The sequence below is a fragment of the Phascolarctos cinereus genome, unplaced genomic scaffold (assembly GCF_003287225.1).
Source record: "Phascolarctos cinereus isolate Bilbo 61053 unplaced genomic scaffold, phaCin_HiC Scaffold_5;HRSCAF=322, whole genome shotgun sequence".
NCBI classification, from domain to species: Eukaryota; Metazoa; Chordata; class Mammalia; order Diprotodontia; family Phascolarctidae; genus Phascolarctos; species Phascolarctos cinereus.
Genome location: NW_027555958.1, coordinates 59,212,737 through 59,240,444, shown reverse-complemented (window position 1 = coordinate 59,240,444; position 27,708 = coordinate 59,212,737). Strand labels below are relative to the sequence as shown.

The 27,708-nt window shown below is 38.8% G+C and overlaps 1 protein-coding gene across 2 annotated transcripts in view; it reads left to right on the top strand.

Moving 5' to 3' along the window:
• Positions 1-25,448, top strand: part of GNAI3 (G protein subunit alpha i3) — a 50,452-nt gene extending 25,004 nt beyond the window's left edge. For both annotated transcript variants that reach the window (XM_021000785.2, XM_021000795.2), the window contains exons 2-9: positions 6,281-6,323; positions 6,458-6,599; positions 13,170-13,327; positions 14,109-14,237; positions 18,110-18,239; positions 19,476-19,629; positions 23,887-24,092; positions 24,191-25,448. In XM_021000785.2, the coding sequence (XP_020856444.1) occupies positions 6,281-6,323; positions 6,458-6,599; positions 13,170-13,327; positions 14,109-14,237; positions 18,110-18,239; positions 19,476-19,629; positions 23,887-24,077 (947 nt within the window). In that variant the 3' untranslated portion in view covers positions 24,078-24,092; positions 24,191-25,448. The remainder of the gene's footprint in view (positions 1-6,280; positions 6,324-6,457; positions 6,600-13,169; positions 13,328-14,108; positions 14,238-18,109; positions 18,240-19,475; positions 19,630-23,886; positions 24,093-24,190) is intronic.
• Positions 25,449-27,708: the final 2,260 nt, after the last annotated feature.

The following is a 27,708-nucleotide window of genomic DNA, read 5'->3' as shown; positions in this document are numbered from 1 at the left end:
CAATAACTTTTTATAAAACAGGCTAAAGGAATGGGGAAAATACATTTCCTCGGATTTGTTTAGGAAACTATCCTGAAGGAGATAAAAGTCTTAGAGCTGCTTGAAATAATATGTCAACTAGAAAGCAGGAGGATAACATACAGTGAGTAAAGGCTAAGAGGAGGGAATTCAGTAAGTAGTTAAAGAGATCACTAAACGCTTGAGGGATAGATTAGAGGCTAAGGAATAGGAGAAGCCATACAGTAGGAGGATGTTCTGGTGTTGTAGTAAGTTTTTGAAGGAGAGATAAATGTGCAGTACAAAATAGACATAGGGCAGGTGGCCGAGTTTGGAAGTGAACATAGGGAACAAATCAGACTGGGAGATAGGAGGGAAGCAGTGGAATTCTATACAATAAAGCTTGTATCTAATGCAAAGGATTTGGGGGGGGCATTGGAGAATTTGGAGAATGTTTATTTAAATAAAATAGTTCTTAGCTCATTTAATAGTGACATTATTGAAGTGATGAGGAAGAGTTAAGGCTGGGAGATTTAAAAGGTTACGTTAGTACAAGATACAATATGTCCAAAGCCTGGCTCAGAGTCTTGGCAGAATGATGGAGAAGAGGGTGTTGATAAGAGAAGTGTACATAGGAGGCAGGGTTTTGTTACAGTTTGGTGTAAGGAAAGAAGAGAAGTGAGGAGTCACAGATGACTACTAGATTTCATGTGTGAAAGACAAGGAATTTGATGGAGGCATTTCCTGTAGTGATCAAGAAAGAAACTGGGAAGGTAAGGGTTTTTGGAATAAAGGAAAAGGCATAATTTATCATTACATTGTCATGGGAGGTACTTTGAAAATAAATCCTTTAGGTAGCCTGAGATGCTGACTTAATGAGTGGTGGAAATGAACAACTAATAAGGGGATAAAGAAATTTGTTTAGGCATTTATTAAGTGCTTATTCTGTGTAGAGTACTGTCCTAGGTGCTGGGGAAGATACAGAGTGCAGATAAGCTATGGCCCCTGCCTTAATGGTGTTTACCTTCTAGTTGAGGGAATAAGACATGTGCACAGATTAAACATATGCAGTAATTACATGATAAATGTATTGGAGAATTACAAAACAAAGTCTCGTATTCAAGGCCAGGGGAAAGGTAACCGGTAACGTTTCATGGAAATGCGGCATTTGAGGATAGGTGAGGTTTCAGCAGACACAGAAGGAGAGGAAAGACATACTAGGTGTATGGAGCAGCATGAGCAAAGGCAGGAGAGCAAAATCAATCAGCAAATATTTATTAAGTGCCTACTATGTACCAGGCATTGTGCTAGACATTGGTAATATAAAAACAAGAGTGAGTTAGTCCCTGGCCTCAAATAGCTTACATTCTGTTAGAGGAGACATGTACATATATGGGTGTATACAAAATAAATTCAGGATAGCCCAGGGGGCAAAGGGGAGCTGCTATCAGCTGAGAGGACTAGAGAAGAGTTCATTTAGAAGATGATGCTTGAGCTGAGGAGGCTAGAGATTTTGAGAGTGAGTGCATTCCAGGCATAGAGGACAGCCAGTGCAAGTGCACATTGATAGTGAGATCAAAGTGTCATGTATTACAGAGTAGAGTGGAGAGGGACTTGAGACAGAGAAACCAGGTAGGAAGCTATTGCAGTAGGTCCAGGGAGAGTTCATGAGGTCCTGGTGGATTTAGGGTGATGGCTGGGTGATTGGAGAGAAAGTGATAGATATGAGAGAATTAGATATAGAAGTGACAAGATGTGGGGTGAAGGAGGGTAAGGAGTCTAGGATAACATTAAAGTTATAAACCTCGGTGATTGGAAGAGTGGTGGTACACTTGACATAAATAACATAGGCCACATTAAGGGGTCAGATAGTAGTCTGGCATAACTGAAATATAGACTGTATGAATACCAGACAAGGAAGTTTTCACTTTACTTGACAGGCAGTAGAAAGCCACTGAATATCATTGATCAGAAAAATAATATGACTTTGTTGTTGTTGTTCAGTCATTTCAGTTGTGTCTGACTCTTCATGACCCCATTTGGAGTTTTCTTGGCAGAGATAGTGGAGTGATTTGTCATCTCCTTCTCCAGCTCATTTTGCAGATGAGGAAACCAAGGCAAACAGGACTAAATAACTCGCCCAGGGTCACACAAGTAGTAAGTGCCTGAGATTGGATTTGAACTCATGTCTTCCTGACTCCATGTCTGGTTTTCTATCTACTGTGCCACCTAGCTGACCTATAAAATGATTAATCTCTGCAGAAGGAAAGTTAGCCCATCAGTGATATAGCCCAGAAGAGAGAGTGGGTTGGAAGGTGACAAGAGTGGAGATAGAGACTTGTTAGGAAGTTATTGCAGTGTTGCAGGTGCGTGATAATGAGGGCTGTGACAGGGTGGTACACTTGGAAATCAAAAGAGATAATGTGGGGTGGGGCAGTGGTGTTGGAATAATAGAATTAATTGGACTTAGTAGTAAACACATGAAACATGATGTAGATGGAGAGTCAGAGAAAACACTGAGGTTGTGAATGTAGGAGTCTAGGTGAATGGCTTATGCCATAGTCAGAGATGGTGAAGTCAGAATGCGAACCAGGCTTATGGGGAAAGATTTATAATAAGCTCACTTTTAGATCTATGGAGTGTGAGAGTTGATGAAATTCAGGTGGCAGAGGCAGCAAGGTGGTGCATTGGAAAGAATGTTGGGCTTGGCGTCAGGAAGACTTGAGTTCCAATCCCACTCCAGATGCTGGCTGTGTGATTGTGGGCTTAATTCTTCCAGATTCAGTTTCCTTTCCTATCAAATGGAACATACCTCATAAGGTTGTTGTAAGGCTTCAATGAAATAATATATTTAAAGCTTTGCAAACCTCAAAGCACTACATACTTCGTCGTTATTTTTATTATTATTATTAGATAAGAACGGGGGACGTTCAGTGTGGAGAAGAGGAAGCATGGGGGAAGTGCTCATGTTAGCTGTCTTCAAGGGTTTGAAGGGTTCTCATGTTGAGAGGGATTGCACTTTAGTTTGCAAGGCTTTAGCATATAGAACTAGGAATATTGGGAGCAGGTTGCAGAGAGGAAGATTGAGGAATGATTTAAGCAAAAGCATAATTATTAAAATTATCCAAAAGTGTTATGGACACTTTGGGGAGTTAGTGGGTTCTCTCTCACTGAAAGTCTTCAGGCAGAGACTGGACAATCAAATTTCCATGGGTTGTACTAGATGGCCTCTACAATCCTTTTCCACTCTTAACATTTTGTGATTTAAGTCTACAGCGTATGGCTGGAGATACAGATTTGGGAGGCATCTCATTAGAACTGGACTTTGAAGCAGTAGTAATGAAGGAGATTGCCAAAGAAGAGGGTGTAGAGAAAAATGAGGCAATGTCTAAAGCCAGACCATTTGTAAGGACTGGGAATAAATCAAGGAGCTGCAGGAGGGGTGGAGAGCTAGAAAGAGAATCTGGGAGTGTGGTGTCTGAAGCCAAGGTAGGTAGTAGCCTTCACTATCCTGTATTACCAAGGAATCCAGGGGGATAAAGACTGAAAAAAATACTGTTACATTTATAGTGAAGAAGTCATTGGTGACCTTTGAAAAAGCAATTTAAGTTGAATGGTAGAAATGAGCAATAGGTTGTAAAATGTTTAGTAGAAAATGATCAGGTGGTTGAGGAAGTGGAGGCATCTGCTGTAGAAAGCTTTTTCAAGAAGTTTGTCCTAGAGAGGGGAGAAGAAAGATGGGTTTGTAAACAGGAGCCGATGGAAAAGGAGAAAAAGAGGAAATGTAGCGTAGCATAATAAAAAGTAAAATGACTGACTGTGGAGTCAGAGATCTTGATCCAGAAGCTAATGAGCATAATAACTGTTTGATAAACATAGTGAGACCAATTACTGGTTTAAGGACTCACTGTCAGACAAAAATTCCTGGGAAAATTGACAAGCAGTCTGGGAGAAATGAGGCTTAGACCAACATCTCATGCCATATGTCACGGAGAACTCCAAATGGTTGCACAACCTAGATACAGAAGGTCCCCTCATAAAACAGAGTAGAGTATTAGGGAAGGAATTACCTTTTGCAGCTATTGACAGGGGAACAGTTCTTGACCAACAAGGAATAGAGAGGATCTCAGAGAAATAAAATGGATACCTTTGATTAAGTAAAATTGAAAGAACTTTTTGCACAAACAAATCAATGAAGTTAGAAACAAAAGGGAAGCAGTTAATTTGGGATGGGGGAGCCTGCAAAGGAACTTTTGCAGGGGGTTTCTTTGATAAAGATTTCATATCCAGGATATTGAAGAAACTGATTAAAATTTATGACAAGAGCCATTTCTCAAAAGGAGACGTGCTATCAACAGTCACGTGAAAAAGTGTTCCTCCTCGCTAGTAAGAGATATGCAAATTAAAACAACTCTGAGGTTCTGCCTCACACTCATCAAATTGGCAAAGATGACAAACTGTTGGAGGGACTGTTAGGAAGACAGGCACACTGATGGACTGTGGGTGGACCTGTGAAGTGATCCAGTCGGTTCTGGAAAGCAATAGGTAATCAACAACTTGAGTATTGTGTAACCCTTTAATCAAATTCATTGTTTTTGGTCTTGGGGCTGTATATACAGAAGGTAACTAGCTTTGTCAGAAGATAAGAAAACACAATGTAATGAGCTCATCTTTTTTTTTTCCTTAATAAAGTAGAGATTAAAGTTGTACTAGGCATATTAAATTAAATATTGTTTGGGTGGTGCTAGCTGTGCACTTTATCTGTACTCTTTCTTCCTTTTGCTGAATTGATGGTTTTCTAGCATAGAGTAAATAGTATAAAACAGAGGTGCAGAATTCTTGAATACCCAGATTAAAATGTAATTGGGAAATGATTAACAAAATAAATAAAAATATAATACAGCATAGATAATGTTAATTTATGGCTTTCTAAATCAGTATGTAATGCTGGATCTGTTTCTATTTGGGTTTAATACCACTGATGAGAAGCACTCTTTTTGTACACATAAGTTTCAGTCCTGTAGTGAGATCCATACTCATTGGATGTTGTTCTTATAGTTATGACTAGGGGGAAAATACCTGATTTATAACAGTGACATATTTGTACAAAAGCAGATCATGGTGCTTTGCCTGTATTAGAGCAAACCTTTCACTCTTAATATCAAATTTTTGGATATCAGAGGATGAAGCAGTTTGTTATCTAAGTTGCACTTTTAGTACTCATCAGGGAGAAAAGTAGATGAGAGTGTGTGAGCAAGGAGGCCCTATGTTACGATGGTGCGAAGAGGACTGGGTCTGGTCTTACAGAACCTGGATTCAAATACTAGTTTTGCCACATGGTCTGTACATCTTTGAGCCTGAGTTTCCTTATCTGTAAAATGAAGGGGTGGAACTAGGTGATCCCATTCAGCTGTAAATTCTGCTCTCCTATTAACTTACTTAAAAATGTTGTGCTGGATATTTTTGATTCTGCCTTGTCATTTACTTCCTAATTCTGAACTCCAGGACTGTGAGTACCAAGAACAGGGTGAGATAAGACATATGTGTACTGACAGACAAAAGGGACTCTCTTGAGTTGTCCATTCTGTTGGATGAACTGAGGCAAATACCTATAACTAGCATCAGCCTTAGTGATTGCATTGTCTTGACTTGGGGCAGTGGTGTTAAATGTATAGCGAGTAAGTAATTGGTAGAGTCTTACCCCAAATTAGATCACTCTTTTTGTGGACTTGCTATCTATTTATAAGTAACAGATGTGCTTGGGAGATAAGAATGCCTCAGTTTTAGGTCATATAGTAATAGCAGACTTGACTGTGGCAAAGGTGGTGACCAGCATAGAAAGTAGTATTTTCAGGTATAGTAGAAAGACCATTGGGTTAGAGTCAGAGGGCATGCATTCAAATGCCAGTTCTGACATTTATTTAGCTATTGTCCTTGGCAAATCATTGAATTTTACTGGGTCTCAGTTTTCACATCTGTAAAATGAAAATAATGACCGAAAGTTGGTATGAGGTGTTTTTTAAAGCTTCAAACGCTAATGCAAATGTGAACCATTATTATTTGTTTATCTGTGGTAACACTTTTCTGTGGAAGTTTATATATTTTGCAAGTAATGCCAAGAAACAACCCCTAAGACACTGTGGTAAGTTGAATTTTGTGGCTGAGCGACACATATTGAAGTCTAATAAATATTGTTTTGTGACAGAGATAATTTGAAAAAGATTTTCATACCTAAAATGTTTGATAATTGAGAAATTTAAAGTATATCTTCTGTGTATTTCAGGTGCTGGTGAATCTGGTAAAAGCACTATTGTGAAACAAATGAAGTAAGTTAGAATGTGACCTTTTGTAAAGCTCAATTTTCTCACTTAGTATTTTAAAAACCTGTGGTGTTTTATTTTTTCATTTTAGCAGTAATATTGGGTTTTGGTTTCCTTTCTTTCTTTTTTTTATTTTTAAGAATCATCCATGAAGATGGATATTCCGAGGAAGAATGCAAACAGTATAAAGTAGTTGTTTACAGCAACACCATCCAGTCCATCATTGCAATTATAAGAGCCATGGGACGACTGAAGATTGACTTTGGGGAAGCTGCCAGAGCTGTGAGTGTTTCTCACTTCCTTTAGCTTCCTCCTGTTCAGTAGGTGCTGTTCATAGAGAGGCAGAACTTGCTTCATCTGTCAGGAAAAAGAATTGAAGCAATAGCATAGGCCCTGTGGTAAGTACGTGGCAACCCAAGAAGTGTTAGCAGCCCGCCGTAGCAGGGGCCACACTCCAGCTACAGAGAGGTGCTGAAAAGTTCAAGTGGATGCTTCCGTGCAAGGTCTCCCAAAAGTTTATAATTGCTTAGAATGGCACCAAGATTCTCTGAACACCCTGAATTAACCAATTTTTTTTTCAACCATTCATCTCATTTCATGGTCAAGTTTCATTTTCTTAGAAGGAGCTCCCTTTAATAATTTTGTCATCTGAGGAATTGTTGCCACTTGCTCTTCTGAGTAGAGACAATGAAGGTAAAAATTGGTCTCCAGGAATAGACATATTGGGACTAAATTTGAAAAGTACACAAATAAACTAAATTTTAGTGGAAAATTTTGAACTTTAAGAATCTTGTGTTGTTATGTTTTAGACTTTATGAGGCATTCATAATCTATTGATTGACTTAATGAGCTCTAGGACTTAAGCAGTCTTGTACTGCATTAATGAAAGTATAATGTCCGGTGGGTGAGAGTCCCACTCTTCTTTTTACTAGTCAAAACACACATAAAGCATTGTGTTCAATTTTGGGAGGAGAGGGGCCATGTCACATTTTAAGAAGTATATTAAGCTGGAATTCTAGGGAACAGCTATGTAGATAGAAATTGAAAAAATATCATGTGAGGATTCACTGAAAGAACTGGGGACATTGAGCCTGGAAAAGAGAAGACTTATGGGACTACAATAGGTTATTTTGAGATATTTCAAGGCCTGTCATGTAAGAGAGAGATTACTTGTTCGGTATGATGCAAGAGGGTAGAATTGGGACTAATGGGAGAAGATGCAGAGACAGATTTCGGTTCCATGTAAGGAAAAACTTCCTAAGAATTAGTCATTGAAACATGGAGCAATCTAACCTTAAGAGGTGATAAGTCTCTGTCCCTAGAGGAGACATTAACTGGATGAACACTTGCTGGGGATGTTATATGGGAAAGATTCCCTGTATAGGAATCAGACTATGGATTAGATTTTCATAGGTTAGACTTTGTGACCTCTGACTCCAGCTCTATGATTTTGCAATCTAAGTCTCTAATCAAAATGTTCTCATTCCAGTATGGAGCTTTGTTGACATCATCAGTAATTGTGATGGCTAGAAACAGTTCTTCAGGAGGATAGGGATGAGTTGGAGTAGCCTCTTGTAATCGATGGTCAGTCAGCATTATTTGAGGTGCTGTCCTAACCTTGAATCTAGTGGAAGCATAGCTGGTATACATGAAATGACTTAAGGATAATGTACCCTGCAAAGCACTGCATCAGAAAGTATAGTTTAATTTAGTTACACATTGAGTATGTAATTGCTGAAGGGAGGTAAAATTAAAAAAGTTGTCTGAGTCAGATTGGATTAGGAGTCATTCATTCATTCAACAAGAATTTATTAAGTACTTTCTGTGTGCTAGGCACAATGCCAGGCTCTGGGAGTACAAAGGCAGAAAGCAAAACATTTTCTGCCCTTAAGGATTCTACATTCTGGTAATTAGGGCAGGAATTCTTCACCTTTTGGGTGCCATAGCCCCCTGAGGCAGCCTAGTGAAGCCTCTGGACCCTTTCTTGGGATAGTGTTTTTAAATGCATAGAAGACAATACATAGGATCACACAGGAATCTAAATTATATTTAAATACAGTTATCAAAATATTTTAAAAAATACGTTCATGGCCCGCAGATTAAGGATCTCTGTATTAGGAGGAAACAACATGTACAAAATGTAGAAAAGTCAATACAAAGTAATTCCTGGGGGAATAGACAAGAGGAAGTGGCATCTGAACTTCACCTTTAAGGAAGCCAGGGACTGTGAGAGGTGGAGGTGAGAAGGCCGGGTGTGGAGAAAGCAAGTGTGCCAGTGTATGTGAAGTATAGATTGGGTAAAGGAGTTACAAGTGCAGCAAACGGAGAGAGTGAGCTGGTACCAGGTTGTGAAAGGCATTTTAACCAAATGGTCAAGGCAGGTTTTTGATATGTGGGAAGAGGAGAAAAGAGAACCAGAAAATCTAAAGTGCTGGGAAGAAATATGAGCAGAGGCAGGTTTAATAAATGGAAGGAAAAAAATCACATTTGTGCTCTTAAGCATTAGGTGGCAGCTGGTGGCACAATGGATAGAGCCCTGGACCTGGAATCAGGAAGACCTTGAGATCAAATCTGGCCTCAGTTATTAACTGTGTGACCCTGAGCAAGTCACATAACCTATGTTTGCCCCAGTTTCCTCATCTGTAAAGTGGAGATAATAGCACCTACCTCTCAGGATTGTTGTGAGAATCAAATGAGGTAATATTTGTAAAGTGCTTAGCACAGAAGTTGGCACATATAGTGGGTGCTATATAAATGTTGTTCAGTTGTTTCAGTCCTGTCTGACTCTTCGTGACCCCATTTGAGGTTTTCTTGGCAAAGATACTGGAATGGTTTGCTATTCCTTCTCCAGCTCATTTTTACAGATGAAGAACCTGAAGGAAACAGGATTAAGTGACTTGCCCAGGGTCACCCAGCTAGTGAGTATCTGAGGCCGGATTTGAACTCATGAAGATGAGTCTTCCTGACTCCAGGCCCTGTTAGCTGTTAGTTATTACTGCCTCCCAGGGTTATTGTGAAGATCTTATGAGATAATATTTGCAAAGTGCTTAGCACAGTGCCTAGCACATAGTAGATACTATATAAATCCATGTTCTCTTTCCTTCTGCCTTCCCGCTTATTAGAATGCCCATTTTTCCAGGACGCAAGCATCACATTACGAGATACCCCATTTTCTAAGCTTATGCGAGAAGAAAAAAATTTGTATGATCAGAGAAACTGAAGTAGATTCATCACCCCCACCCCACCCCCTTTTTGTCCTCTCCCTTTTCCTCTTCTGTGTTTACTTTTTGTTCTCTCCCTGTCCTGGGCCTGGAGTCAGGAAGACCTGAGTTCAAATGTGACCTCAGACACTTGCTAGCTGTGTGACCCTGGGAAAGTCACTTAACCCTGTTTGCTTTAGTTTCCTCATCCGTAAAATGGGCTAAAGAGGGAAATGGCAACCACTCCAGTATCTTTGCCAAGAAAACCCCGAGGAGTCAGACAGGACTGAAAACAACTGAGCAACAACAGCCCCTCCCCCTCCATTTAGGTTACAGTAATCTTTTCTGATCACCCACTATTTCATTCTTCTCTTCCTTTATCTCTTTCACCCCCTTCTCTTTCTGACTCTTCTCAGCTTGATCAGATTACTTTTTATTAATCTGTGGGCCACTCTTTTCACCAAACACTGTTGAAACCATTAATCCTGCCTTGACTTCGAATGTCCCTTGAGCTCTCTAGCACACACAGAATACTTCCTGCTGTCATTTATAATTTATTTTTAATGTTTCTTTCTTTTATACATGCACACAGTGTTATTCTATCCCTTCTCTGTTCCTCCCTGTTGGCTGCCCAACTCTGCCTTAAAAGAGGTCAGAAGTTAGGCTGTTTTATGATTGGTTTGGAAGAGAAGGCCAGGAATGAAGCCAGCTGCAGGATGGGGCTGCTCTTGCTTGTCTGCTTACAGGTAGGGAGTTTATTGCACTGGAAGGGGGCTGTTTGTAGTTAGAAGGCTTACTAAGCGAGAAGGGAGCTGGTTGGACAGTAAAGGAGAAGAGTTAACAGTCAGTTTCTAAAATAGAATACTATGATTGTAAGATTTATTTGTAACAAATTTTGAACTTATTTTGGGAATGGCTCAAACTTAGAATACAAACTTAAAAGGAGGCTTTGCCTTCAAAGCCTCACATTGTAACCACACCATACCCATAGAAGAAAACAGTAAATGCATAGTATTTTGAGAGTATAAGTTGATTTTTTTACATTTCTAATGATTAATACTTTTATTCCAACTTTTCCCTATCAACATAAAGAGGAGAGTATATCACAAGTGTCAGAGAAGGGTTTTTTTGTTGGTTTTTTTTTTTGGAAGAGAGGGGCTTTGAAGTAATATTTGAAAGAAGGAAGAGGAACCTCACACATAGAGGAGAAAGGAGGGTATACTAGATAAAAAACATCAAGGCAAAAAATTATTGAGTTTGGCAGTGTTGACTAGAATATATTAACGGAAAGAGAAGGGAAAGGTGGGGCTAGAAGTTCATTTTGATGAACTCTTACAAGAAACAAGTCACATTAATTCCTAGTCTTGATTTCACCTTTTCTTTTTTTACTTCTTAATTGGCTTGTTTCTCTTAGAATTATATATAAGAAATATAAATTGGAGCACCCCCTAGGTGGTCCAATGAATAGGGCTGTGGCCTTGGAGTCAGGAGGACCTGAGTTCAAATCCAGCCTCAGACACTTAACACTTACTAGCTGTGTGACCTTGAGTAAGTTACTTAACCCCGATTGCCTCACCAAAAAGCAAAAAGAAAACAGAAAGGAAACGAAATATACATCAGCCTTCCTTCCCATACCCATTCTTTCTAGTGTATAATATTTCTTCTGAGTATCCTGTGTACACTTTTAAGATTAGACACTATTCTTTATGATAGACGGAAACCTTAGATATTAGCTAGGGAAATAACTCCTGAAAGTCTGTTTATTTAGGAAAGGAACAAAGCAATAAGATTAAAACTATTATAGCAATATTCTCTTTCTGGTCTCATTACTTTTAAGTGTTCTAGACTTAAATTCTTTAAGGGGAATTAACTGTTTTACATAGATCTGTTGTCGTGCTACAATGCCTTATTTCTTTTAAATTTTTCTCCTATTCCCATTCTCAATGGGGGATTGTAGTCAGTATGGTGGAATAAGAGGTTACACAGCCACACCTCCTCCAAAACCTTTCCTACATAACAACTACATATAGAAAACACTGAACAGAATGCTGAGCGGAAAAGCCAAGTAAAAGTCACAGTGAGTTATTTTTCCAGCCCAGGGAAGCTTAGGAGGAGAGAAAGAGATCTATGGACACTGGGGTTGAAGTTAACCTTGAACGCAATAGGTGAGGTAGCATCAGCAGGGAGACACAGCCCCAGGAGCCAGGGGTTGTAAGGGATATTCTCACCAAATACTTGGTCAGAAAGAAATTCTAGGGGACCCCTGTATTAGAACTGGGGGTAGGATCAGGTGTCGTTTGGCATTTTGTTTGGCCGTTACATGGCTCTGGGTCACAATTCCAGGGCAGAGAGGAATGGGAGCAGAGGCCCTACTTGGATAAGAACTAAAACGCAGACCAAGAGAGCATTGACCAGACTGCTCTCCATATCATACCATTTTGGAGTCACCAAAAACCTACTGACCGCCAGATTGAGCCGTGAAAGCAGAAAGAGGTAATAGAAGCTCAGGCCAGATATTAACCTTCCCCCTCCCCCCGGTTGAACAGTCAAGAAATAGGCTGGGAAACTAAGCAAACAACAAAAAAAAAGAAGCTAATCATAAGAAGTTGCTGTGGTGACAAGGAAGGTCAAGACAAACTTGGAAGACGATGACTTGAAAACATCTACAAGCAAAGCCCCAAGGGAAAAATGCTGACTGAACACAAGCCCAACAAGAATTTCTGAAAGAGCTAAAGAAATTTTTTAAAAGAGCAAAAAAAAAAGATATTTTAACAAAAGTAGTAGAGGAAAAAATGGAAAAAAAATGAGAGCAATGCAAGAAAATTGTGGAAAAAAATAATAGCTTGGTAAAAGAGTGTGTGCTTGTGTACACACACAATATTGAAGAAAATAATCCCTTAATCAGAATTGGCCAAATGGTAAAGGAGGTACAGAACTTCACTGAGGAAAATAATTTCTTAAAAATTAAAATTAATCAAATGGAAGCCAGTGACTCCATGAGACATCAAGAAGCAATAAAACAGTCAAAAGACTGAAAAAATGGAAGAAAATATGAAATATATCATAGGAAAAACAGTTGCCCTGGAAAACAGATTGAGAAGTAATTTAAGAATTAATGAACTACTTGAAAGCCATGACCTATTCCCATTTTCTTATTAGAAATTTACTTAACCCTTTCATAAGCCCTAGAGATTCTATTTCGGTTTTCTGCATAGAGACCTGTTGCCCCCCACTAGCAGAACAGAAGAGGGGCCCCTGCACGTTGAGTCTTCATTCTTTTGGTCTTTCTGTTTTGTACTGTATTAGTAACTCTGAATGGCTACTGGGGGAATCCATGGGCCAGTCAAAAGGGGACCCCTTTTAGTGAGATCATCATTTCTCCATTCAGCGCAAGATTTTTCCCTCAGACAATATATCTTCTAGGTGGAAATGGTAACTTTGATTTAAGGGAAGAAAGGTAAGTGGATTTAAGTTCTCTCTGTCTTCCTAGGGAAGAAGAGGCCAATGATCTTTTTCATGCCTTTCTGATTCATTGGGACAAATCTTATTCCATATAGAACTTCAGCCTGTCTTTAAATTTTTTTAGTGTTTTAGGAAATAAAAGACTCACCTAACATTTATTTCTCTCTCTGCCCTAAATCCTTTTCCTTAGGATGATGCTCGGCAGTTGTTTGTTTTAGCTGGTAGTGCTGAAGAGGGGGTGATGACTCCAGAACTGGCAGGAGTAATTAAACGGTTATGGCGAGATGGTGGCGTGCAAGCCTGCTTTAGCAGATCAAGGGAATATCAGCTCAATGACTCTGCCTCATAGTAAGTAATTTTCCTTGGTGATGACATAGCAGGAAATAGCTATGGCTCTAAACCCTGGAAAAGTTCTAGCATTCATCTTTGAAGAGAAATCTGCATAACAGACATCTTTTAGAAAAGCGATGTAACATCCTTCATGAAAATTGTTTCATTTTAGTGTTGTACAACCCTTCCACGAACGTGAAGGGAAGCTTGTTGGCGTAGTGTAAATACAATTGTGATATTCTTGTGAACAAGTGGAGGAGGGAAAAATCCTTTGCAGCTGGGGTCTTGGCTATCTTCCATCTCACTAAGGACTGCTGCATATCAGTGTTTCATACCGATAGCCATCTATGGACCGAAATTATCGTTGTGTTTTCTTTTTCTTTCATAGCCCATTCTCTGTGACTGGCACTTGTAATAGGCTTCTGTGTAGAACCCTCTTGTACTAGTCACTTGTAAGTAAATCTCATCCCTGATCCTGTTCACAGGTGGATGACTGTGAGATGGAGAGAGGTAGTGGATGTTAGAGTACAGTTGAGGCATCATGCTTTTGATTCATTTTTGAGATTGAAATTAATGAAAGATTGCAGATGAGCCCTCAGTTGAGCTTTAGCCATGCTTCTTCCTCCCTTATTTTACTTCTGAGACACTAAAGATCATCATATTGTATTTCTGCCTTAGTGAAGTATAAAGAAAGAATGTTTTTGTCTTGTTGACAGGTTTGCTAGCATTTTCTGTTACTTTGCTTAGTATGTGGTTGGTGTCACAGATTAAAAGTAAAGTATATTGTATTTTAATTTAGTTACCTAAATGACTTGGATAGAATATCCCAAACCAGCTATATTCCAACTCAGCAAGATGTCCTACGGACAAGAGTGAAAACCACAGGCATAGTAGAGACTCATTTCACTTTCAAAGACCTGTACTTCAAGTAAGTGACTTTTTTGTTTTACTGAGTGTGCTGAACCCAGAACTGTATTTTCCTGTTGAGTAGTTTTTATTTGGGGCAAAATTCTCCAGGGGATATTCTCACCTAGTTTGAATATTATTTTCATAATTATCGATCAGTAATTTACTTCTCATTCTATTCATGACGCTGAATGAAGCAAGCATTCATTACTCATTCTACCTCTAAGTAACTTCAAATAACTTCATTCTTTGGATTTAGGTTGTAAATGAAATTTAAATTTGCCTGTAAGTAGAATTATTCTGGTGAATACTAGTTTATTTTATTTTAATTTTAATCTTTTCAGCTGCTTTTTCATTGGAATCATCAATACAGGTATTGAATGGTTTGCTGTTTCACAGGGTAAAAATATTAAAGGGAACTTTTGATTACCAGTTCTCTGGTTTAACTATTTAGCTTTCATTGTCCTGCGTTTTTGCTTTTATAAGATCAGTGCTTTTTCTTGCCAGTTGTTTTATCCTTTTCCTGTTTGCTCGGCATTTTTTCCTTTACTTCTAATGGAGCTGATACTGTCTTGGCCCTTGGACTGATATTGTGCACGGCATCATGTGTGGCAAAGTTCTCAAACAATGTGTTGAAATAGCTTAAGAGTGGAGTTATTTTTGGGAAAGGGGAAATATTGATGGAGAAAATTTTTTTAGTCTAATACAGTGGTTTTGCATAAAGTAGGTTAGTGCAAATGGTTTAGGTACTTTAGATTTAGACACTTTACCATTATCCTTTATGTAAGTTTTATGTGTATCAGAACCGACTTTTGGTTCCTTTTTTGTTCTGCATTCTTTATTGCTAAGGTTGGGGGTCACTTTTTCTATGCCCTTTCTTTTCACCCTAAATCCAGTTCTTAAGCCACTCCTAAATCAGTTTCTTGTTCTAATATGCAGGTTTTGGTTAAGCTGTTGTTTATTGGTAGAATCCTTTTTGTTCAATAATGAATAAATGAAAAAATATTTATTAGTGCTTACTGTATCCAATAGCTAATTTATAACACCTTATAAAATAATTTCCCTTGAAGTCTTAGATTGCTATTGATAGCATACTCATTAGATTTTCATATGATACAAGGCTAACCACACTGTATTACAAAGTCAGGATCCAAAAAGATCTCGACAGACTAGAGTGTTAGACTGAATCTACTAATAAAATGAAATTCAGTAAGGATAAATGTAAAGTCTTACTCTTGGGTCCAAAAAAATTAACTTCACAAGAATAGACCGGGGTGGGGGGTGGGGGTTAGACAGCAGTATTTGTCTGAAAAAGATCTGGAGTTTTTAGAAGCCCACAAGCTCTATAGAAAGCAACAGCATGATGTGGCAGCCAAGAAAGTTATCTGCATTAAAAGACACAGCGCTCTGGAGGGGTAGGAGGGAAGGAGAGAACATGGAACTCAAATTTTAAAAAGAAAGGAATGCCAAAAATAAATAGTATGAATTTTTTTAAAGGACTAAAGCTGTCTTCTCTGTCTCTGTTTTCTCTCTATCTCTCTAGTCATTTTGTAATCACTCTCCTCCCCTACAACACCACTCTTCCCCGCCATTTTAAAGAGAGACAGAGAGAGGGAAAGGGAAAGGGAGAGAGGTAGAACTTCTGGGAAGAAGGAGGTGAGAATCCTGTATGGTGCTTGGTTCTGAGTTCTGCAGTTGAAGAAGGCTGTCATTTAACCTAGAGAGGCTGAGAGTTCAGCCTGAATGAAAGGCCTGGAGTCCCTGTCAGATGAGGATGAGTTGAAGGAACTGGGCATATTTTGCCTGGAAAAGAAAAGACTTAGTGGGACGAGTTAGCCTTTATTGAGTATCTGAAGGCTGTTTATGTAGAAGAGGTTTAGACTTGGTCTGTTGGCTCCAGCAGACAGAGCCAAGAGCAGTGGGTGGAAGTGGCAGAGAGGCAGATTTAAGCTGGAAGTCAGGAAAAACTTCTCCAAATCATGTCTATCCCAGAGTGAGATGTGCTGCTTTGGGAGGGAATGGATTCTCCCATGCTGGAGGTCTCGAGGCTAAATGACTGCTTCCTGAGGATTTATCGTAGGGCTCCCTTTCCAGGTGGAGGCTGAATTCAGTGGCCACTGTGGTCTCACTCTAAGAAAGCGCAATTCTATCTTCATTATAACTAAGGCTGTTTTGTTCCTTTATAGAAATTAGAGTTTGCAGAAGGCTTTTTGGTACTGTTAGCCATCAGTTGTGGTTTTGAAATGTGTAACATCTAGAAAGGTCCTGCCGGTAAGATTGTGACTTGTTTGAACATTTTTGGAATGAGCAAGGCTGATTATTTCCTGGTTTTGATTAACAAAGCATAACGAAGTGTGTTGCTGCAGTAGATTTGTGAGCTTCCTAGGGAAAGGACTACCCCTCCGTGTAGAATTAAACAGTAGTAGAGGTGATGATAGTAACAGACAATAAAGCTGGCCTGCTTGAGTCTTTTTTGGTTCTGCTTTCTCTGGACCTTTTCACTGGAAATGACAGAACAAAAATGACCAATGGGCAGTTGATTCTTAAGACAACAAGTTAGGAAGTAGGAAGAGAGCACCTAGCTGCCCTTGAGTAAAAGGGAATACAATCTGCATACTGCAGACCAGTAAACTTTGATTCCTGGGAAAATTATAGAAAAGATATTCAAAGAGATGGATTGTGAATATCCAGAAAGGAGAATGGTGATTATAAAGAGCCTACATGACTTTACTGTGCCAGACTAACCGACCTGAGTTCAAATGTGGCCGCAGACAAAACACTTGGCACTTATTAGCTGTTGTGACCCTGGGCAAGTCATTTAACCCCAGTTGCCTAAAAAGAAAAAAAAAGAATATAATTAAATAGATTCAGAACTATTTGTATCCCCAGACTCAAAGAATAGTTGTTAAGGATTCAGTTCAGTGTGGCAGGAGTTCTGCATTGGAGTCCAAGTGCCTGACCCTACACTGTTTAACATTTTTATTAATGACTTGGATAAAGATATAGATGGTATGCTAATCAAATTTGCAAATAACACAGAACTGGGAGGGATAGCTAACATAATGGATAGTCGGAATCCAAAGGATCTTGATAGGTTAAAGCACTGGGTTAAATTTAATAGATGAAATTTAATAGTGGTAGTTGTAAAGTCTTTAGCTTGGATATAAAAAATCAGTGCTACAGATATAAGATTGAGGCATGGATAGACAGAAGCTGTTCTGAAAAAGATCTAGTTTATAATTGACAGCAAGCTCAACATGAGTCAGCAATATGATGTGACAGCCAAAAAAGCTAATGAAATTTTGAGCGGCATTAAGAGGAGCATGGCTGCCAGGAATAGGGAGGTGATAATCCCACTGTACTTTGCCCTTGTCAGATCTCATGTGGAGCATTGTGTTTAATTCTGGGCACTACAGTTTTAGAAGAACATTTATAAGTTTTAGAATATCCAGAGGCTGGCAGCTAGAATGATGAAAGGCTTAAGTTCATAACATTAGAGGATTGGGTCAGAGGAACTAGAAAATTTTAATCTAGAGAAAAGAGTTGGTGGGATGTGATAGCCATGTTTAATTCTTTGAAGGGCTGTCATGTGAAGGAGAAATTAGATTAATGTTGTTTGGATCCAGAGGACTAAATCAAGAGCAGTAGATAGAAGAGCAAAAATACCATTTTAGGCATGGGGATTATTTTTTTTGCTTTTCATTTTCTTATGCACATAATCTTAGATAATTGGGATTGACTGTATTTCATTAGCTCATTGTTTGGTTTTCCTTTCCTTTAAATAAGGTTTTTGAAAATTTCAGTGGAAATTTTCTAACCATTTGAACCTAGGCAGGGGTGGGTATGTAACTGTGGGTGTGTAATTCTACTGAATTCTTCTTTATCCTCTCTCAGGATGTTTGATGTGGGAGGTCAGCGATCAGAACGAAAAAAGTGGATTCACTGCTTTGAAGGTGTGACGGCAATCATCTTCTGTGTGGCCCTCAGCGATTATGACCTTGTCTTAGCTGAAGATGAAGAGATGGTATGTTGCAGAAAATTACAGTGAATAGGCTTCTAAGTAGAGCCAAAAAATATGGGGAATGAGGAGTAGAGGAGGAAAATAATATTCTAAAAAGTCTTCTCTTATGTAGAACCTCTGTTATTTCACGTGTATAAATTTCTCACTGAACTGAAAACTAATGCCCTTATTGTAAACTTCCAAGAGCAGGAGACCAGGCTGTATGATGATGCATTCACTGCTGCTTCTCCTTGTGAATGGACACATTTGATAATCTGCTCCATCTGAGCTTCAGTGCTATGCAAGGATCTCTTTGAACAAATAAATGTAGATAATGATGCTTTATTTACATCTGTCCCTTGTTTATTGTGAAGCCTGAGTGTGACATTGGTGTTACCCTTTGAAGCATCCTTTTCACATTACCATTCTACACTGCACATTCTACATACAGATGTAACAAATGGGATCAGGCTTTGTCTTTAACTTTAATTGGTTATGCCCTACCAATTACAAGCCTTTATTAATTATTAACAGGTAAATAGTCTGTATGTATAGTACTGTAAATTCTTCTAATTGTGGTTATTTTGGCAGTGACCACCAGAGTTTCTTTAACCTTTTCCTGAATTTACCACTGAGTGAATGATACCCATGTTTTCTTTATATTTCTCTTCTATCTACAGCATACTGTGATCAGCAAGGTCTTGATATCTGTGTAGGCTCTCTTACTGTTCTTTTTTTGTACTTCTATGGGCTTAGCTTCTTAATTTCTTCCCTTTTATCATTGATGATTTTGTGCCTGGGCCTTCTGCTTCTTCTCCTCATTAGAGTTCATAGTGCTAACTGCTCAGAAAGCACTAATGTTCACTACTGCCAATAACATATTCTAACGCTTTCTTTCTTGCTTAGTGAGATTAAATTCTAAATATGAACCATAATTTACAGAGCTAGAAGCAATCTTACAAGTTACCTAGTCCAGAGTTGATTAGTTTTGCCTGTTGCCTAGATGTAATATTTAGTGAGATATTTAATAGCATTCAGCATGTAGACAGGATTAAATCCTATTTTCGTTGCAAAAATGCAGAGTGATTTCTGTGCTAGGGGAATGATCTTCTGTGTGACTAGTTGCTTGACTTGAGTTCCTTTGAATTTTATTCTCTGAAAGTCTGTGTTCTTAAAACTTGATACTATTTTTAAGTTGCTAAGTGGTCAGCTTTTTGCTTGTTCTGCTAGTGATACATTCTCCTGTGCTTAATTTTCCAGAACCGAATGCATGAAAGTATGAAACTGTTTGACAGCATTTGTAACAACAAATGGTTTACAGACACATCGATCATTCTCTTTCTTAACAAGAAAGACCTTTTTGAGGAAAAGATAAGAAGGAGCCCACTAACTATCTGTTACCCAGAGTATACAGGTAAAGATCAGTAAAAGACTTCATTCAGAATAATAGTTCTAGGTGGGCATTTCTGATCGTATGAACCACATCTTATTGTGAACTATATATGTGCTTTTTGTATAAAGTCCCCTGGTCTAGGGGGCAGTACTTGGTGTGATTAAAAGCACCAGGCACTTACTAAGTAACCCTTAAGGTGTTATTCTAGGCATGGTAGAGTTTACTGGTTTAATTTTTACATAATCTTTACTTTGAGCAAATTTTCCATCTTGAGGTGAATGGCCATTGATTTTATAGACACAGTATCAGTATGGACATAGATTACCTGTCACAGATGTAAGACACACACTTATAAAATTAAAATTCATTATCACTTAATAAGAAGCATAATGATGCTAATAGACTAAGTAGACTTTACTTCAGGCATTTTTATTTGATAAATGTAAATATAATCCTGATTGGGGATTTTTACTACTACTGATAATAGTTAACATTTTACACAGTGCTTTATGGTTTTCAGAGTGCTTTATAAATGTTACCTTATTTGATTGTTTCCTGAATACAAATAACTCTGTATGTTCATATATGCCAGTTGGTAAATGGTCTCTTCAGTAATTCAATTCAGCTGAACATTTATTAAATACCTGCTGTGTTCAGAGTTTTGTGTTAGACGCTAAGGATACAAAGACAGGAATGAAACAGTCCTTGCTCTCAAGGAGCCTACATACTCTGGGGCCAGGATATGTAATTTACATAAACAAGCATAGGGTCAAAAGGAAAATGGAGGGAGAAGAAAGTATTATCAGCTGGGATTTCAGAAAAGACTTTGTGGAAGAGGTTGCACCTCAGGTTTTGAGAAGTAAAAATAAGAAGGGAATGCATTTCAGGTGTGGGAATGGCTTGTGTGGAATATACTGAGGTCGAAAACGGAGTATTAAGTTTGGGGAATGACTGGTATTTCAGTTTGACTGGAAGCTAGAGTTGACGTAGAAGAAGGCTATGAAGTAAGACTGGAGAGGGAGGGAACCACAAGCAGGGCAGAGAATTGGTTTCTTCCTTTAAGCAGTGGGGCCCTGACATCAGGGTACGATCTATAACTTAGGAAGAAATTGTTTTTGACAGCAGTGTGGAAGACATGTCACAGAGGAGAGGGACTGCAACAGGAAGATTAGTTGAGAATCTGTGTCAGCAGTCTAGGTGAGAGATGTGAGTATAGCTGAATAAAAAAAGGGGGACGGATGCTTCAGGTCTTACAGGTTTGTCAAACAGTCGGCTGTGAGGGTTGGAGAGAAAAAGATCAAGCCTGATTCCAAGGTTAGAAACCTGGGAAGGTTGTGGTGACCTCAGTAGAAATAGTAAAGTTTGAAGAAGGAGAATGGTTAGTGGAAAAAGATAATGCATTCCATTTTGATCTAAATAAGTTTAAGATGCTTGCAGGACATCCCGGAAAAGATGTGCAACAGACAGTTGAGAGGATGTAGAGAGTGTAAAGAAGGGAACCCGGGACAGAGCTTTGAAATTTAGGAGAAAGGTATGAGCAATAATCCCATAAAGAAGACCGAGAAGGAATGATCAGATAGGAGGAGAGGAGAGAAAGGATAGGAGAAAAACCAAGAGAGACAAGGGTCATGGAAGGGAAGGGAGGGTGTCCAAGAGGAGGTAGTGGTCAACTGTAAGGTGAGGCCATATTGGATTATTAGATTAAAATTTTATGGTGATCGTGGAGAGGAAAGTTTTGGTCAAGTGGTGGGGTCATTTTCCAGCTGGCTACAATCCTTTTCTTCCATTAGATCTAGATCTTTGAACATGCCCACCTTTTTCAACATATCTGCCAAAAAATCTCCATTTTCTCTTCAAGAGTTTCTTTGTTGTTATTTCAGAATATACATCTAATGCTTTCTTAACACTTTAGGTAATAAAAAATTTACTGAACTCTGCATTATTTTGTATTTTGAACAAGCTCCCGAATGTGTCAGGCCAAATGCAGCATGTCAGAGAAAACTCACTGAGAGCCGATCATAGAGTTCATATAATTTTGGATATCCATCAGTATGAATGACTAGAAATTTCAGGAAACTCTCTTAGATGCTTTAGTTCATCTTCTTTTAAGAAGCAATTTTAGTCTTATCCCAAATCAAAGCCTGACTCCTCCTCCTAGCTCCAGGCATCCAAAACACTGCTGCCAAAATCATTTTCTTCAGACACCACTCTGACCATGTCACTTCTCTCCTACAAATATGTCAAAGAAGTCACCTATAGTATTAAATCCAGATTCTTGTGTATGGACTTTAGCGTCTGTTAAACATTGCTTGCATCTTGTATGTGGATACTCCCTGGCCTGACTCCTTGGCCCCTGCCAGCACCTCTGTCAGGCACAGTGTGCTCAGCTGTCTCCCTTCTACCATTATCAAGCTCTTTTCATACCTTGAGAAATCTCTTCCCTAGTTAATGTTCACCAGGGTTTTTTCCTTCTAGTCTTGAAACCCTTGTTCTGATGAAAACTTCTGTGTTTCTTTAAGCTTTTTTGTCTTAAATAGAACTTGAATTCCAGCTTTCATAAACTTCTTAAGAGCACTGCAACTTCCTTTCCACACTGTGGCTTACTTATTTCTCTAGCTTTGGTAGAGATCCCATTTATAAAATTATTTATTTGTATTTTGTCATGCCATTTGTGATAAATATTACAGTCAAATATCATTTGGATATTTAGGTTGATCTTCATTGACTCTCAGGCTGTAAGTCCTGGCTCCACAAGTAGTGAACATGCAACAGAGGCGTTGCCTGTAGGACTTGGAAGTGTGGCTGAAATAAGGAATTATCAGACTTCTCCCCAATTAACATAAGGCTCCAATACTAACTCCCCTTAAAACTAAACTGACCTTTGAAGTTGGGGGTAGAGTGCATGACTTGTGAACCATTCGCTTGTTATGAATACTAAGAAAAAGAATTTATATGAGCCTAAAGTTCACAGCACTTACTTTTTCTGATTGTGGGTAAATTGGTACTCAAGAAGTACCATCTTCTACTCTCCTGCCTTTTTTTTCCCCCTAAGTCTGAAGCAGTTCCACCCCTCCTCTCCTTTTTCCCCTCATTTTTGGTTGCTACCCAAGGGTTTTTCCTCTTTATAGAGACTGTGTAGGGTCATAGTAAGTGTTAATAGCTTAGAGTCTTCATGTCTATTGTAGCATGTTACTATTCTAGTAGAATTCTTCATTTGGTTTTTTAATTTCATCAGACCTATTGATTAAAAAATATAGACTGAGACATTCCAGATAAACAAAAAAGGAAAAAGATGAAGGGGCAGGATGTTACCTAATATCAGGTAACAACTGTTTCAAAGGGAAACTTCTATTTTTGACTAAGGAATAGGCATCCAGATGTTAAAGAGACTTTCAGAGTTTAACATAGAATATAGAAATTTTGTTTAATTTTGGAAATAGATTGTATCTACTGACCATTGTCTGGTCCAGCCAAGTACAGAGAGACACATCTCTAAGAGATTGGCCAGTAGGTGATCAGTTCTTTGGTTATGGTAATCCATGAAGTAGATCAAAATAGCCTCAAAAAGTCTTCCTAAGTTTGATTTACTGGTAGAAATAAAAGAAAGGATTTTTATTTTTCATTCTGACAAAACAACTAATTTAAAGAAGTATGATGCTTAACGTTAAAAATTAAGTATCCATAAAGTGTTTTTTTTAAAGAATAGTAGAGGATTTAAACTAACAATTCTAACTCTAAATGTAAATGAGTTTAATTCCTCAATAAAAAGAAAAGGATTACAGAATAGAATAAAAAAAATCAGAATCCCAACAATGTTGTCTATGTGAAATGTTTAATTTAATGCAAAAAAAAATATGAGAGAAAAAAAAATCATAATGTATTTGAAGGTATTTTTCGAAATGAGCTTACCAATTTTAAATAAACATACACCAGATAATATTGGATAAATTTATAAAGGAATAGGTTGCCGTAGTTTAAGAACATGTAGAAAATAGTGATACATGATTTCAGTATTCCACTATCACAGTACGACAAATTTTAAAAAAAGATAAATGAGGAAATTATTGATGTCTAACAGAGTGTTGAATAAACGGAATTTAATAGCTGCAAAAAACTTAATGACATAGACATTTTATTCAGGTTCACATAGTACTTTCACAGTAAAGAAATATAGACTACTGTCTTGGTAATGTGTCCTGTATTACAAATATATGGTAATAATATTTAGAAGTTTTGTTTTATTTAGTTGAGCTTATCAAGTGTCTCCTACTTTTTCAGGTTCTAACACATATGAGGAGGCAGCTGCATACATTCAGTGTCAGTTTGAAGATCTGAACCGAAGAAAAGACACCAAGGAGATCTATACCCACTTCACCTGTGCCACCGACACCAAAAATGTGCAGTTTGTTTTTGATGCTGTTACAGATGTCATCATTAAAAACAACTTAAAGGAATGTGGGCTTTATTAAGTGGAATTCATAAAGGTAAAACTCTAGTGTATGTTCTTCGTATCCATACTAGAATAATATCTTGGCCTGCTCTGATAAACCTTCACTGTCTAAAAAATATTCTTTTTCCCCAGGCATTATGGTGTGGACTGTAAGAACCAGACTTCTTTTGCTGTGCCATGGGGCAGCTGTGCAAGCATGAACGGGACCAGGGGAATGACAGCAACATGCAGAATCTTCACATTCTCTAGCACAATCTTCTGTAATAGGGATCTCTTGATTGACATGACATTTTAAAGTTGGACATTGGAAATGGAGCAGCTCTAAAGTGTGACTTGATCATCACAACATGAGGGTTTCACAATCTCAGGCGCATACAGCTGGTGTAAATTTGAGGTGCTGCATTCCACAACTTCAATATGTAGCTTATTCTTGTTTCCTTTTCTTTTAACAAACCACCACTAGTCCATTTTTAAAGTTTTTCCATCTAAAAAGTATAACTTTACTAAATTTTATTTCCTTGTTTGCAAAAGAAACTTTATTTAAAAAAAAAAAAACAACGAAAAAACCCCCAAACACTTAACTATGCACATGATACGACCAGATCATTTTGAAAGTATTCCTCTTAGTAGGAACTCTTTGTTTTTAACTCTTGGGATGATCAGAATTTGATATGACCACAACTGAAGGTTGTTTTGAGTTCTTGTGGCTACGATGGCTTTTTTGAATGAAGCTTGTGTTTCCATCCTGTTTCCAAGGACCACATTAATTTCTAAAAGGAAATGATATTGAAGATTTCTGCCGTAGGATTATAGCTCTTTTTTTTTTTTAAGCTTATAGGTTGAGGGTTGACCTGGTTTATGCTGATTACCAAATTACTACTTTTCAGATTGAGACTATTGTAGTATGCAAAAGCCAGCTTCTTGGGCGTCGGCACACCCTGGACAGCTGCCGATTAGAGAAACAAATTGCTAAATTCCAAACTGGATGAAAGACTTTGTTGCTACTCATCTACTAAATTGACCACTTTGATTCTTGTGTGTGAGTCTTAAGTCAGTGGGGGAGTTTTGTAAAAGGTGCACCTTGTTTTCCATCTACCATGGCCTTTTTTCTGTTGAGAGACGTTCAGTCTGTATTAACAATGCATGCCTTTGCTTTGTCAATTGGTGCCAAATCCCTGTTTGCCATTGTTTTTACTGTAGCAATGTTAACTCTAGTAAACTTGAGTCAGTATCTTCTTTTGCCGAAACTTGCAATTTGGATTCCCCTCCATCCCCACCTCTGTTTTGTCAGTCTATACAGATTTCCATCTGTTACAGTTGTCAGCAGTATTAAAATGGTGAGTAAAGAGTCCAGCTTCGCTCCCTGGCGTACACACGCCCTTCCTGGGAATATCTCTTTCTGTTTCTTTTGTCCTTGCCGGCTCTGACTTGGCTGATGTCTGAGAGGGGCTTAATTTAGGTACAGGGGGAATTTCCCTTTCCAACTACTGTGCTCATGCCATAATGGTACAAATGATAATCATGTGCCATTTTTCAGATTCACATTCTGGCTATATGCCAAATCACTACTTTGCTTTATTATCACAGAGTAGTAGAGTTATAGATGAAAAAGACTAGAATTGATAGAGTTCAGCCAGACTGGCAGAGGCCCAGAGAGTCTGAGTGACTTGCCCAAAGTCATACGGGTAGTGACAGAAGCAGGATTTAAACCCAAGTCTTCTGACTGCAAATCTAGCACTCTTTCCACTGCCTAATGACAGGTTCTTCGGTATTACTTATGTGGCAGTTGTCATTAAATACTCAAGAAGAAAAAGAAAACTAGTCTCCATGGTTATGATTGATTCCAAATCAGTAGTTAAAACAGCAGTGCCTTTTAGGGTTAGATTCCTTTGTATCCATTAGCCACGTAACTTTCCTATAGTAAAAGAGGATCGTGGTCACATAACAGTGCTTTGGGGATAAAAACCTACAGCAGCATATTCTTGGCACTTTAGCACTTGATGATGTAGCCCTGTATTTTTCAGGCTGAGAAATGTAACTGTGGTTGGTATTAAAAGATGTTGTTTAATAGTGGTCTCTTAAAAATGAGATTTGTAGCTACAACAAGTGACTGGTCTCCTTAGTAAATAGGCCCTTGTCAGTGCTGGACCTGTCAAGCCAGTGGGCCCTATACTAAACTTTGGGAGCTCACAGTCTAATGAGAGAGACAGCAGGCAAACAGCTCTACACAAGCAAAATACACATAAAAGACATTGGGGATGCTCTCCGAGGAAAGGCACTAATGCTTAGGGATATCAAGAAAAGCTTCCTGTAAAAGGTAGGGTTTCAGATGAGACAGAGAGCCAGGGAATCCAGGAGGTGGAGAGAATTGTAGGCCTCAAGGATGGCCAGGGAAGAGGCACTGGAGTCAGGAGGTTGAGTGGTGTGCAAGGAAGAGCAAGGATGTCAGTGTCACTGGATGCTGGAGGACGTGGAAGCAAACAGAACTAAGAAAGGTAGGGAGGTGGTGTGTTGCGAAAGATTATGAGCCAAACGGAGGATTTTATGTTTGGTCCTGGAGGTGATAATGGAGCTGGTAGAGCTTATTGGGGGTGGAGGGAGACACATGGTCAGGCCTGTGCTTTAGGAAGATTACTTGGATGGCTGAGTTGAGGGCTGGACTAGAGTGGAGAGAGACTGGAAGCAGGGAGAGCATTCAGAAAGTGATTATGGCAGTACTCCAGATGTGAGGCAGTGAGGGGCCTGCACCAACATAGTGGCAGTGGCAGAGGAGAAAAGGGGGTATACATGAGAGAGATGGCAAAGGTAGAATCAACAGGCCTTGGCGAAAGATTGGATGTGGAGGGTGAGAGAGTAGATTCCAAGAAGACACCAAGGTTTCTAGCCTGAGGGACTGGGAAGATGGTGGTACCCTTGACAGGAATAAGGAATTTGGGAGGAAAGGGCTTGGGGGAAAAGATGATGAAGGAAGTTTTGATCACACATATTGAGTTTAAATTGTCTGTGGTATGTCCAGTTTGAGATGTGAGGCTGAAGGTTAGGAGAGCTAGATAGATAGACCCAAGAATCATTTGCACAGAGATGATAATTGAATCTCTGAGAGAGCTGATGAGATCACCAAGTAAAGTAGTGAAGAGGGAGAAGAGAAGAGGCCCTGGGCAGCCTCGAGGAGCCACCCACCTTAGTGGCATGAATCGGATGAAGATTGGCAGCTGGAGGGAAGGGATTGACAGTGCTGAAGGCTGCAGAACGTCAAGACAAGAAGACTGGGGAAAGGCCACCCGGTTTGGCAACTAAGAGATCACTGCTGACCTCTGGAAAGGGCAGTTTCAGTGGAATTATCGGGAAGCCAGATTGCAGAGAGGTAAGAAGAGAGTGAGAGGAGAGGAAGTGGGGACATCATCTGTAGGTGGCCTTGAGGAATTTAGCCAAAATGAAAGAAGAGGGTTTCCCTTACCGTAAAACATAGGAACTAACAGAATACATTCGGTTACTCTCAGTGTAATAGTGATGTACATAGCTAAAATGATCAGTAATCAAAAATATCTGGTTTTTGAGCTCAGTTTTTGTATTTTCATTTGATTGTGGCCCTCTGATGTTCTGGGGATGTGCCTTTTGTAGGAAGGCTTTTTGCATATACTCCTTCAGGG